The sequence below is a fragment of the Dendrobates tinctorius genome, unplaced genomic scaffold, assembly GCF_039654945.1.
Source record: "Dendrobates tinctorius isolate UK_male_01 unplaced genomic scaffold, ASM3965494v1 ptg000116l, whole genome shotgun sequence".
Classification (NCBI taxonomy): Eukaryota; Metazoa; Chordata; class Amphibia; order Anura; family Dendrobatidae; genus Dendrobates; species Dendrobates tinctorius.
This window is the reverse complement of record NW_027361784.1, coordinates 21626583-21641039: the sequence shown is the minus strand read 5'-3', so window position 1 is coordinate 21641039 and position 14457 is coordinate 21626583. Positions and strand designations below refer to the sequence as shown.

General features: G+C 43.6%; 1 protein-coding gene across 13 annotated transcripts in view; it reads right to left on the bottom strand.

The window, feature by feature from the left end:
• The window catches only part of ENPP2 (ectonucleotide pyrophosphatase/phosphodiesterase 2), a 229524-nt gene that overhangs the window by 81384 nt on the left and 133683 nt on the right, over positions 1-14457 (bottom strand). For all 13 annotated transcript variants that reach the window (XM_073590244.1, XM_073590242.1, XM_073590243.1 and 10 more), the window contains exons 13-14: positions 12422-12544; positions 1180-1211 (exon numbers count right to left, since the gene is read on the bottom strand). In XM_073590244.1, coding sequence (XP_073446345.1) covers positions 1180-1211; positions 12422-12544 — 155 coding nt within the window. The remainder of the gene's footprint in view (positions 1-1179; positions 1212-12421; positions 12545-14457) is intronic.

Below are 14457 nucleotides of genomic sequence, written 5' to 3'. Positions count from 1 at the left end.
CTTACAATCCCATATGTGCCCATGAGGTGGCAAGTTCGAGTGGGTAAGGTGTCTCATGGTCAGTCCGGGCACTGCGATCTATGGGGTCATACAGATGGCGGTATTATGAGCGCAATTCGACAAAACATTGGATCACACTTGGGCCACTGTTATGTTATGGGGCAGTGCAGGTCAGATTTTGCCGGTGCAGAGGGGGGGGGGGTTGCGTGCCAGAGTGTCTCGATCCAAATTTGGATGGATTTGTGGCAGCTCTGGTTCCTCTCAGTTTAAAACTGTTTTCCTTTTGGACCATCGGGGGTAAATGTCAGTTTTTCCTCTGCTGGCAATCTGGTGCTACTGCCGTGCTGCTGGGTCAGCTGATGCAGGTGGTGACCACGCCCACCATCCTTTAAAAGGTCACCTGATGCATCAGCTGACTGTTGGTGATACAGTTCCTTTCTGGAGACCAGCCTAGCAGGAGCAGCTCTGTGGGGTCAGCCATGTCTGATGTTTGGAGTCCAGTTGCTGTTATCTGCAGTGTGGAGCTTAGCAGCAGTGTACATAAACTAAGTGTGGTGTTTTTGTCATCTCGTCCCTTTGGTGTTTGTCACTTCCCCCTGTGTGTATTATTCTGCAGGTTCTGAGGTTAGTGCTCCTTGCCGGCCAGTGCAAGGAGGGACTAGGTATCCTGACGGCGGCGGGGGGGACCCGCATAGGGCGTTAGGTGAGTGCAGGGACAGGCTCAGGTTGCAGCTCAGGTGGTGAGCATCCCTCATTCCCTATTGGTAGGGCCTTCCTCTCACCTATACCATCCCCATGGTATGTGTATTGTGCCATTAGCTGACCGACCATCCATTGGGTCGAGTCACACCGAGTTTGATCTGATATTCGGATCGCACTCGGCCATGCAAGTCAATGAGTGTTTGTAAAATATCGGACTGCACTCCGATGACATCTAAGTGAGGTCTGATTTCCATGGACTGACAAAATGTAGAAGAAGGAGGCATTTTATTTCTCCATCATCTTCTCATTTGAGATTTGGATAATTGCTCTGATTCTCATAGGTGAGAGGTTATACACTCTTGTGACCCTAAACATGAAATACAGTCATCTTAAACCATGTTCAAAAAAATACAAATGTCAACCTAGTCTAAATGAAACGGTCTCAAAAAATCTCCATACGCAACAAATGATTCTTACCGTTAAATTCGCAACAATGACTTTTGGATCATCTAAAAAGCAAAATTAAAAAAAGATAGGAGACGATGAGTACATTTTGTATATTACGGCATAAAACAGAACTTTTTGGAATCAAATTGGAACATTGACATAAGAGTACGAGACCACTGCAAAATGTTACCATTTGTAAACTGTGGAATAACAGAGTTTTTTCTGAGTGGTCTCCTTAGAAAAATATTAGGGTCGCACACAAGTTGCGACTTTTTAGCCTTCCTGTTTAGCCCTAACCATACATCTCTAAGAAATACTGGTGTATAGTCGCAAAGAGGTGAACCTATATAGGAAACCTATGGCATATCTACACGATAGATGGAGGTCTTGGTGCTGAGACCTGCATATATTTCAAAAACAAGGCCCCAACAGTCGGGAATGCCTGCATGCCTCTCTCCAGTCTCTTGTACGTAAAGCTCTGAACACTGCTGCACTACTTGCCATACTCTACAATTTTTGTAGTACGTATATTATTGAAAAGAGCTGTGCATGCACAGCAAACCCTCTGCCTCTTACTGCAGAGACCCTTTTCTTACACTCGATAATGATCTCAGTGATCAGACTTAGTCATTACACACAGAGTGATCTATTTCACGTGTTTATTTCTGTTAATGTTGATGATTATGGCTTACAGCCAATGAAAACCCAAAAGTCACTATCTCAGAAAATTAGAATACTTTATAACACCAGCTTGAAAAATTATTTTAAAATCCGAAATGTATGTTCAGTAAATGCACTCAATACTTGGTCGGGGCTCCTTTTGCATCAATTACTGCATCAATGCGGCATGGCATGGAGGCGATTAGCCTGTGGCACTGCTGAGGGGTTATGGAAGCCCAGGTTGCTTTGATAGCAGCCTTCAGCTCGTCTGCATTGTTGGGTCTGCTGTCTCTTCTTCCTCTTGACAATACTCCATAGATTCTCTATGGGGTTAAGGTCAGGCAAGTTTGCTGCCACTCAAGCACAGTTTTAAACCAGGTATTGGTATTTTTGGCAGTGTGGACAGGGACCAAGTCCTGCTGAAGAATGACATTTCCATCTCCAAAAAGCTTGTCGGCAGAGGGACGCATGAAGTGCTCTAAAATGTCCTGGTAGACAGCTGCGCTGACTTTGGTCTTGATAAAACACAATGGAGCTACACCAGCAGATGACATGGCTCCCCAAAATTCACTGATTGTGTAAACTTCACACTAGACCACCAGCAGCTTGGATTGTGGCCTCTACACTCTTCCTCCAGACTCTGGGACCTTGATTTCCAAATAAAATGCAATATTTACTTTCCTTGTGGAGTGTGACAATGACTGCCTTCTGGATATCAGTCAAGTCAGCAGTCTTCCCCATTATTGTGGAACCTACTGAAACAGACAAAGGGACCTTTTTTAACGCTTAGGAAGCCTTTGCAGGTGTTTTTTGTTACGGTAATTGTTGTGAATTCCCTTGCTCAGACTTCTGAGCCGGAGCTCCCTCTGGTGATTACTGCGAGGAGTGGAGCTGGCCAGGTTGATGGAAGTTTGCCACATGACGACGATAATTGGGAACCTGGGATTACTGGCTGGGAGCATATATTTGAGCAGGATTCCCTTAGTGGTTGCTTGTGATTTCCTCCTTGTGCATTTAGAGTTCTTCTGTCTCCTGCCTGATCTGCATGGTTCAGTTAAGCGATTCTTTTGCTAATCCTTTGCCTCTAATCTGGATGTGCCTTTTTTGCTTTCTGCTTTGTTGCAAGGGTTCAGCGTACTCCCTGCTGGGGGCAGCGCTGAGCCCCGCTCATATGTTACAGCTTGTGTCAGTTTGTTCAGGCCCCTGTTATGTTAGTATCTTTTGCATTGCTTCCAGTTCACACCAGAGTGCTGATCTAGCGGGGGTGAGGTCGTGTGGCCTCAGGTTTTTTGAACATCAGAGGTGTTTGGATTTTTTTAGGGTTTTTGTGTGATTGCAGACAGTGTCTTTTCTGTCCTGTCCTGTCTAGACAGCATGGGTCCCACCGTTTGCTCAGTCTATTCTCTGCCTGTGTTTGTGTCTCATCTTGTCTCACCGACAATATATGTTTGGGGGCTGTCTATTCCTTTGGGGATCTGCTCCGGGGCAGTTTAGATTTCACCTTTCTGGCTTTAGGCTTAGTTAGTTCTCCGGCCGTGCCGAGGCGTCTAGGGCATCGTAGGAACGCTCCACAGCTACTGCTAGCCGTGTTGATAGGATCAGGGGTCTGCAATCTGCTTAGTTACCAACCTGTTGTGAGTTCATTTTCCCCTTCATCTTTGATGTCTGATGAACTCCCTCTGCTGGTGAAGAGAGGTAGTGAAATTGATTTGGATGGGAAGAACCTGTTATCTGAACAGGCGGAGTGTGATTGGACATCTGGAATTTCTGAGTGGATATAAGGCAGCCGACGCCCTGCAGGGTTTGCTGGTGATCCTTTCTGCTCTGAGCTCTGGCATCCAGTTTTAGTTCCTGTCTACTAAAAGCTAAGTTTTGCCCTGCTATTATTCCATGAGATTTTGTCTGGTTTCCTTAGTGTTTGTATTCAGCCAGTCCTGGTTGGGACTGGCTGAATTCCAGTTTTGTCTCTGATCAGTTGATCTCTTTGCTCTGTTTTCAGAATATACCTGAGTGCTGATATAGTGGTTTTGAAGTCTAGCGACTTCAGGGCCTTTTTTCCTATCAGACGGTTGGGACAGTTTTGTAGGGTTTTTTGCGGATTGCAGCCAGCATCTTTTATGTCCTGTCTAGTTAGTTTGGCCCCATCGTTTGCTCAGCCTGTCTGTGTTTGTGTTTTCATCTGTCTTTCACAAACAATACTTGTTGGGGGCTGTCTATTGCTTTGGGGTCTGCTCTGGGGCAGTTTAGACTTCCCCTTTCCTTCTTTAGGCTTATGTAGTTCTCCGGCTGTGACGAGGGGTCTAGGGCACCGTAGGAACCCCCCACGGCTACTGTTAGTTGTGGTGAATAGGATCAGGGGTCTGCAATCCGATAGCTACCAACCTCTCCGGTTTTCTGGACTTAGCTTGTATTTTTGTTTTCTCCTCCTCCGGTAACTCATTCATAACAGAATCACCAGCCATACCGCAGATTCTAGGATACTCAATAGCAAGAAAGAATTGTAAAAAAAAAAAAAAAAGTGTCAGAATTTTTTTTTTTGTGTATATTTTTTCCTCTATTTCTCTGAGGCCGTAGGAGGAATTTTTTCTCAATGGAGATTGAGCAATTGTCTGATAGTGTGGAGCAGCTTACTGCTGAAGTGTGGGGAATTTCCGCCTACCTTGCTCATTCACATGCTGCTGAACCAAAGATCCCTACTCCTGATGTGTTTTTTGGGGATCGGTCTAAATTTCTGAATTTTAAGAATAATTGTAAATTATTTTTTGCCTTGAAGCCTAACTCATCAGGGAGCGCCGCACATCAGGTTAAAATTGTTATCTCTTTGCTGTGCGGCGATCCCCAGGATTGGGCATTTTCTTTGAAACCTGATGATCCTATTCTGACTGATGTGAACGCATTTTTTCAGGCCTTGGGGTTGTTGTATGATGAATCTAATGCTATTGATCAGGCTGAAAAGGCCCTGTTGGCATTGAGCCAGGGTCAAGATTCTGCAGAGTTGTACTGTCAAAAATTCCAAAAGTGGGCGGTCCTTACTACCTGGAATGATGGTGCCTTGGCAGCTCTCTTTCGGAAGGGTTTGTCAGAAACCGTAAAAGATACTATGGTGGGATTTCCTGTTCCCTCTGGTCTTGACGATTCTATGTCATTAGCCATTCAGGTTGATCGGCGTTGGCGTGAAAGCAAAACTGTACGAGAGGTGTTGCCACCTGTTGAACAAATGTCTGAACCTATGCAATGTGATGGAGTTTTGTCTAGGGCGCAACGTCAGGAGTTCAGAAGGCGTAATAAGCTGTGTTTTTTCTGTGCAGATGCCTCTCATATGATTTCTGTCTGCCCTAAGCGAGAGAAACGTTTTGCACACACATTTGCTGTGGGTGGTGTTCAACCTAAGTTTCTTCTGGCAATTACTCTGATCTGCTCCCTGTCCACATTTTCCGCTAAGGCTTTTGTGGATTCAGAAGCAGCTCTGAACCTGATGGACTTGGATTTTGCTAAACGTTGTGGGTTTCCTATGACACCTCTGCAGACACCTATCCCTTTGAGAGATATTGATGCTACTCCTTTGGCGAAGAATAAACCTCAGTTTTGGACCCAGGTGGTAATGCGGGTCGCCCCAGACCATCAAGAAAATTGCAGATTTTTGGTGTTGCATAATTTGCATGATACCATCGTTCTGGGGTTTCCCTGGTTGCAAATCCATAATCCAGTTTTGGATTGGAAATCTGTGTCTGTGGTGAGTTGGGGTTGTCGTTGTGCCCTTAGTGACGCTCCTGTTTTCTCCACCTCTCCCCAGTCGCATGATGCTCCTGACTATATGGCTGATTTTTATGATGTATTTAGTGAGAATGAGTCTGCGTCTTTGCCTCCTCATAGGAGTTATGACTGTGCAATTGAGCTGAGCCCTGGGTGTAAATTTCCCAAGGGTCAGCTCTTCAATTTATCTGTACCCGAGCACGAGGCTATGCGATCCTATATTAAGGAGTCGTTGTAGAAGGGTCATATTAGACCATCCTCTTCACCCTTAGGTGCTGGGGTTTTTTTTGTGGCCAAGAAAGATGGTTCATTAAGGCCTTGTATTGACTATTGTTCCCTTAACAAGATGACGGTTAAATATCAGTACCCGTTACCCCTGATTTCTGATCTATTCTCCAGAGTTAAAGGTGCTTGCTGGTTTACCAAGCTTGACCTCAGGGGGGCGTATAATCTTATTCGCATTAAGCAGGGGGATGAATGGAAGGCTGCATTTAATACTCCAGAGGGACATTTTGAGTACCTTGTGATGCCTTTTGGGCTCACTAATGCCCCTTCTGTCTTCCAGTGCTTCATGAATGATATTTTCTGAGATTTTGTGGATACATTTTTGATCATCTATCTGGATGATATTTTGATCTTTTCCAAGGATTGGGACTCTCATGTGGAACATGTTCGGACTGTGTTCCGGATTTTGAGGGAGAATTCCCTGTATGTCAAGGGATCGAAATGCCTTTTTGGTGTACAGAGGATTTCATTTTTGGGATTTATTTTGTCTCCGTCAACTATTGAAATGGACCCGGCCAAGGTACAGGCCATTTATGATTGGGTTCAGCCCACTTCTTTGAAGGCCCTCCAGAAGTTTTTGGGTTTTGCTAATTTTTATCGTAAATTTATAGCTAATTTTTCTGGTATTGCCAAACCATTGACTGATTTGACTAAGAAGGGTGCTGATGTGCTGAATTGGTCTCCGGAGGCCGTGTCTTCCTTTCAGGAGCTGAAGCGAAGGTTCACTACTGCCCCGGTTTTGCGGCAACCTGATGTCTCACTCCCGTTTCAGGTAGAGGTGGACGCTTCTGAGATTGGTGCAGGAGCTGTTTTGTCCCAAAAAGATCCTGTAACATCTAAAATGAATTCCTGTGCTTTCTTTTCCCGAAAGTTCTTCCCATCCGAACGTAACTATGATGTGGGGAATCGGGAACTGTTAGCCATGAAATGGGCATTTGATGAGTGGAGACATTGGTTGGAGGGAGCTAAACATCAAGTCGTGGTCCTTACTGACCACAAGAATTTGATTTACCTGGAGTCGGCCAAACGCTTGAATCCTAGACAGGCTAGGTGTGCCTTGCTTTTCACACTTTTTGATTATGTGGTCTATTTTCTTCCAGGCACTAAGAATGTTAAGGCAGACGCCCTCTCTAGGAGTTTCTTTGCTGATTCTCCTATTGTGACCAAGCCTGCTGCCATCTTAGGTGAGGGGGTAGTTCTTTCTGCCATCTCGCCCGATTTGAGACGTGCTCTGGAAGAGTTTCAGGAGGACAAACCTGAGTGTTGTCCCATTGGAAAATTGTATGTTCCTGACCAGTGGAGGAAGAGAGTGATGTCTGAGGTTCATTGCTCCGCATTGGCTGGTCATCCAGGTATTTTTGGTACTAGAGATTTGGTGAGTCGGTCTTTTTGGTGGCCCGCCTTGTCTCGTGATGTCAGGAATTTTGTGCAGTCGTGTGGGACTTGCTCCTGGTCTAAACCTTGTTCTCGCTCTAGTGGGTTGTTGATGCCTTTGCCGGTGCCCAGGAGGCTATGGACCCATATTTCAATGGATTTTATCTCTGATATGCCTGTCTCTCAGAGAATGACTGTTATTTGGGTGATTGGTGATGGACCATCTTAGAGAATCTATCTTGTACCACTCGCTAATTTGCCATCTTCCTCAGAGTTGGTGCCCTTGTTTTTGCAACAGGTGGTTCGCTTGCACGGGATTCCTGAGAACATTGTATCTCACAGAGGAGTTCAGTTTGTGTCTAGATTTTGGAGGACTTTCTGTTCCAAGCTGGGAATTCAGTTGTCCTTCTCCTCTGCTTTTCACCCTCAGACCAATGGGCAGACGGAGAGAACAAACCAGACTTTGGAGTCGTATTTGAGATGTTTTATGTCTGCTGATCAGGATGATTGGGTTTCATTTTTGCCCTTGGCCGAATTTGCTTTAAATAATAGAGCTAGTTCTGCCACTTTGATGTCACCTTTTTTTTGTAACTTTGGGTTTCATCCTCGATTCTCTTCAGGGCAGGTGGAGTCTTCTGCCTGCCCAGGTGTTGACACTGTGGTGGAGAGAATGCACCAGATCTGGGACCAAGTGGTGGATAAGTTGTCTCTCTCCCAGGAAAAGGCCCAGCGGTTTTCCAACCGGCATAGGACCATTGGTCCCCGGTTTAAGGTGGGTGATATGGTTTGGTTGTCATCAAAGAATATCTCTATGAAGGTGGCTTCTCCAAAGTTTAAACCTAGATTTATTGGACCTTACAAGATTTTGGAGATTCTTAATCCGGTCTCTTTTCGATTGGCTCTTCCTGTTACATTCAAGATCCATAACGGGTTTCATAAGTCTCTGTTAAAGAGGTTTGTTGAGCCAGTAGTTCCTGTGGTGGCACCTCCTGTATTGGTTGAAGGTAATGTGGAATATGAGGTTGAGAAGATACTGGATTCTCGTCTGGTTAGACGGAGACTCCAGTATTTGGTTAAATGGAAGGGTTATGGCCAGGTGGATAATTCTTGGGTCCCTGCATCCGATATTCATGCCGAAAGATTGGTTCGTGCTTTTCATCAGGCCCATCCTGATCGCCCTGGTGGCGTGGTTGAGGGTTCAGTGACCCCTCCTCAAGGGGGAGGTACTGTTGTGAGCTCATTTTCCCCTTCACCTTTGATGTCTGATGAACTCCCTCTGCTGGTGAAGAGAGGTAGTGAAATTGATTTGGATGGGAAGAACCTGTTATCTGAACAGGCGGAGTGTGATTGGACATCGAATTTCTGAGTGGATATAAGGCAACCGACACCCTGCAGGGTTTGCTGGTGATCCTTTCTGCTCTGAGCTCTGGCATCCAGTTTTAGTTCCTGTCTACTAAAAGCTAAGTTTTGCCCTGCTATTATTCCATGAGATTTTGTCTGGTTTCCTTAGTGTTTGTATTCAGCCAGTCCTGGTTGGGACTGGCTGAATTCCAGTTTTGTCTCTGATCAGTTGATCTCTTTGCTCTGTTTTCAGAATATACCTGAGTGCTGATATAGTGATTTTGAAGTCTAGCGACTTCAGGGCCTTTTTTCCTATCAGACGGTTGGGACATTTTTGTAGGGTTTTTTGCGGATTGCAGCCAGCATCTTTTCTGTCCCGTCCTATCTAGTTAGTTTGGCCCCATCATTTGCTCAGCCTGTCTTTCTGTCTGTGTTTGTGTTTTCATCTGTCTTTCACCGACAATACTTGTTGGGGGCTGTCTATTGCTTTGGGGTCTGCTCTGGGGCAGTTTAGACTTCCCCTTTCCTTCTTTAGGCTTATGTAGTTCTCCGGCTGTGACGAGGGGTCTAGGGCACCGTAGGAACCCTCCACGGCTACTGTTAGTTGTGGTGAATAGGATCAGGGGTCTGCAATCCGATAGCTACCAACCTCTCCGGTTTTCTGGACTTAGCTTGTATTTTTGTTTTCTCCTCCTCCGGTGACTCATTCATAACACCAACCTCTCTGGTTTCCTAGTGGCTTAGCCTGTTCCTGCCATCCTCCTCGGTGACCCATTCATAACAGGTAATTATTCTTATTTACTGAAATAATGACTTTTGGGTTTTCATTGACTGTAAGCCATAATCATCAACATTAACATAAATAAACACGTGAAATAGATCACTCTGTTTGTAATGACTCAATATAATATATATGAGTTTCTCTGTGTATTGAAGAACTGAAATAAATCAACTTTTCGATCATATTCTAATTTTGTGAGACGCACCTGTACATGCTTCTCAACAACAGTACCCCAGCAGTCAGGAACAGAGGAGGTACAGTGTATGCACAAGCTCTTTCCATTCACTTCTATATAAGCAAACTACTGTGCTGCGCCATTGTCACACTCTACACTTCTATAGGTGCTCTGAAAATTGTAGAGTGCAACAATTGCATAGCGCAGCTGTTTTTAGAGCTTATATAGAACTGAATGGAGATAGCCATGCATGCATACGCAGTAACTCCTCCTTTTCTGACTGCTAAATACTTGCTATTGAGATACATGCAGGTGTGAATGCCAAAAAAGTACCAAATAGGACAACCCCTTTAACCCTAACACACCCCTAACCCTAATCTTAACCCTAATTCCAACCCTAATTCTAACCCTAACCCCACACTAACTCTAACCCTAATTGCAACCCTAACCCTAATTCCAACCCTAACCCTAACACAGGGGGACTCAGAAGGTACCGGGCGGGTGAGGGGGGCATCGGAAGCTGGCGGGGAGCAGAGGGAAGGGGAGGGAGGCAGATGATGACAGCGGCGGCAGATCGCCATTGTCATTCAGTGGCGGGGGGGCGATGGCCGGTGGGGGGGGTTGGATCGGTGTCACCAGCCATGTCCGATGCTACTGCAGTATCGGCCATGGCTGGATTGTAATATTTCATCAATTTTCATTGATGAAATATTACTATCGCTCTGATTGGCTGTTTAACTTTTAACAGCCAATCAGAGCAATCATAGCCATGTGGGGGTGAAGCCACGCCCCCTGTGGTGAATTTCAAAGCCCCCTGTATCTGCGGGTCAGGTGACCTTTCATTGACCCCGGTCACCCGACTCGCAGGGGGGCTTTGAAGTCAAGACACAGGGTATGCGTCATGGGTCAGATTGGCACCGACTTTCATGACGCATACGCTGTCACAGGTCGGGAAGGGGTTAAAAGAATTATCTGTTAAATACGAAGTTTCTCTCTACATGGAACAGCCAATAGGCCTACTCTTACACCAACAGGGGTTGTCCATGATCCAACTTTCCCTCAGCAAGGATTTCTAGTTTTGCAATCAGGGAAGCCAAATCTGGGCCACGCCCATGAGGAACCAAGAAACCAGCTTAACATTTTTCAATCCCATCCAATTATTTTTTTTAACCAATGGTGAGCCTCTTTACAATGTTAAATATTGATCCATGACCTGCGCAGAGCACAGAAGCTTATTTTAACTACTAATGCATCAGTGTTATATGGAAAAAGTTATAGCTTGAAGCACTTTCAATTTTCAATGCATTGAAGGAAGACTTTGAAATGCATTGAAAATGGAGGAGGGACTTACCACTAGTCTCTATTTTTCTAGTACAGACATGACAGTACACTTCTCTCAGGTCACCTTTACTGCCATAGGAACGAGCATTGAATGTGCCCAATATTTTTTTCTTCTTTGAGTTTCCTACAGCTTTAGGACAACACTGACCTGGAAGACGAAGTGTCTGCTTATATACAATGTCCACCTCTCTAGGATCACAAATACTAATCATGGAAACTATGCGCTGTGGAGAGCGGCCAGGTGTATGAAACCCAATGTGGCATAGATATGGAGGTGGACCGACCACAACCGTGTAACACAAGTCAAGGTCTTCACAATCAATAGTAGGAACTTTTTTTTTTTTTTTTTTTTTAATAAACGTTATGAAAGGGTTTAAAACAAGAGTTTTCAGAAGATCAGTATGCAATTAAAATGATGTTTCATCCAAATTCTCAAGAAAAGTAACATCTCAGCTTCAAAAACATTTTACAGATTTTTTTTGTGTCTATGACTTGGGTAAAGAAGAAACCCAATCTAAGCTAGGGGCAAAGAATCAAATACACAATGAAGAGGATATTAGAGTAGTTATCCAAAATTTTGAGACCTGGTAGATTTGTCTCATCACAAAAGAAAGTCCAAATTCTGTGGTATCATAGATATTCTGAACAAATCATTTAGTATGATCTACTGGCTAGAACCTGCCAGAACATACAAGGATAATTACTTACATAGGGTTTTATAGAATAAAAAATATTTCGATATTTTATTTATACAATTTAAAATTCTCAGTAATGAACTACAAAAAGTAATTAGACAAATAATATCAAAGATGCCTCTTGTGTCAGGGAGGACAGACCAGCAAACCAACTATTCATGCACAGTAACATATGATTATATTGTATCAGAACAATGCCATTCATGTTTAAATAGGCTTATTACAATTATTTACCTAGTTCCTAAAGATTCACAGACGTGTTCAACGTGCTTCTGCTGGTTCTGGCTCTGTCTCCCTCCACCCCAACGCACGTTTCATGTTCAACTTCCTCAGGTGGCTTGAAGAAGTTGAACACGAAACGTGCGTTGGGGTGGAGGGAGACAGAGCCAGAACCAGCAGGAGCACATTGAACATGTCTGTGAATCTTTAGGAACTAGGTAAACAATTGCCTTCTTTAACTTATGAATGCTTTTTGACTATCATAGTGTTTATTGGACAAATTAGCCACTGGGCATACATTGTAATAAGCCTATTTAAACATGAATGGGATTGTTCCGATAGGATTATATTGTATGTTACTGTGCATAAATAGTTGGTTTGCTGGTCTGTCCTCCCTGACACAAGAGGCATCTTTGGTATTATTTGTCTAATTACTTTATGTAGTTCATTATTGAGAATTTTAAAAATTGTATAGCGGTTATCCTTGTATGTTCTGGCAGGTTCTAGCCAATAGATCATACTAAATGATTTGTTCTGGTAGATTTGTAGATTTTTTTTTTTATTGTTTTTAAAAATTGGGATCATAAATTAAAATGTTTTTTTTGTTTTTAGAAATTTTCAGACTTAAGCGGGTTGCACTTCACTTACGTTTAGGTACGTTGTTCTTGGTACGCATGCGCCCCAAAGAGCCGGGCAAGAAGACGAAGTCATCGACATTGCTCAAATAGGACGTGAGAAATTCAGTCTTTTCGCAGTTTGCTTCCTCCATGCCTGGGGGGCAAAATGTCAAGAAAAAAAATGACCAAGAGATAATCTGACATTGATTAGGGACTCTAACCTAATTATTTTGTCCTTGAATTGAGTCAACGGTCACCCAACCTAAATCATAAAAACGCTCTCGATTTTATCCTTTTAGGAAGACCATGAACACTAAATAAAACTTTATTAAAATGGTTTAATATGTTAAAAAAGGTACCGTATATGTGAACATTGAGTCAGTTATACATTTGGGGCTTTTGGTTTAAATTTTGATCAAATTGTGCGTCAGTGACAAGGTGATCTCTTGAGAAGGGAACCTGCACTATTCTCTGGTGCCAGACCTACAAATTTCAATTTATCCATCCAAAGCTGTTTTCAACCCCTTTGAGCATATGGACATAACTGTAGGTCCTGCCCTTGGGTGACCATGTGTCGTGGGGGCTCAGCAGGGGACCTCCCTCCAGACGTGGCTGATACTAGCCATGTTAAAAAGCTGGAATCTATCTAACAGCTGCGGTTGGAAGAGTGTTTCTTTTGCGGCTGTTAACCATTTACTTGCTGCTGTCATTTTCTGATGGCGGTATTTAGATGACATCACAGCCAGTGCACATGCACCAGCAACCAACATCTCCCCTCCATGACACAATTGGTTCAGGCCTACGGAAGGACTCCATCACTGCCATCATGGGGCTCCTCTGAAGCTCCTCTATACAGAGTTTAAAAAGAGGCTGCAATTTTCACTATATACTACAATACTGAGGTATTGCAGCATAGTAGACAATGATGGCGAACCTATGGCACTCATGCCAGAGAGAGAATGCAGAGCCCTCCCTGTGGGTACGTGACGCAGGCCCCTACTTCAGCTGGATCTGGATCTATACCAGGATGGGGGAGCATACACCAAAAGGATGGCGGGAAGCATATCCCAGTATGGGGTGCATATACCAGGATAGAAAGCAGATTCCTTTATATCTGTAGTCTGGTACCCCTGCTCCTGTCTGTGACTGCTCTCTGTACGAGTTGTTTTTTCTAAAGTAAAACCTCAGTATTAAGGTTAAATTGCAGTGTTGGAGTTTTGACATAAATTATGTATACATAATCTATACAGTGAGCTTTTTATGCAAATTTTCAGCTGCATGTCACAGTACCAGCAAAGTCAACAAAATTTCAGAAATCTCATGCACACGGTTTTTTTTTTTCCCCTGACGGTTAGGTCATAAGAAATTGTTTTTTGCAAAAGGTAGCATGTCACGTTCAGTGTTTTTTTCAGTGTGTTTCACCCACTGAAAGCATTGGGTAGTGCAAAAATGAAAAAAAACAAAAAAAAACACAGGCATCAGGTTTTGCTGCTTTTTTGGTGTCAAAATCTTATGAAGTTGAAATAAGATTTTTTTTCTATGCACGAAACTTTATCAGCATGCTAGACAAAGAGACAAAAGTACCCTGACAAAAGCGCAGCAATAAAAACACAGCAAAAACTAAGCAAAACCTGCTTTTCATAAGCAGCGTAAACTTTGCATTGAAAAAAAACGCAACAAAAATGTGTGAAATAATAGCCTAACAAGAAAAGGTAACATAAGAATTGCCGAGAATTGTAACTGCCAAGTTTTGGCACTTACACACTACAGCAATATGGGTTTAGCAAGGGTGTGGCATAGGCTGGATGGGGCATGGTCAAGTTCATCATAAGACCAGCCTTTTTTTTTACCATATGGTCTTAGGATTCAGATTTTGTGGCTTCCAGGCTCCAAGAACCAACTTCCTTTTGGTCATCCCTGGTCTAGGGACATCATGTTCTTTACCCATGCCCACAAGTATTATATGGTTAACGGAGAATTGGTCCTAAGATTTAGAGAAATATTTTTTTTTTCGACCCTGATTAAAAAGGTCCTGCTGATCCTAGATTTCAACACACCAGCTGTGAT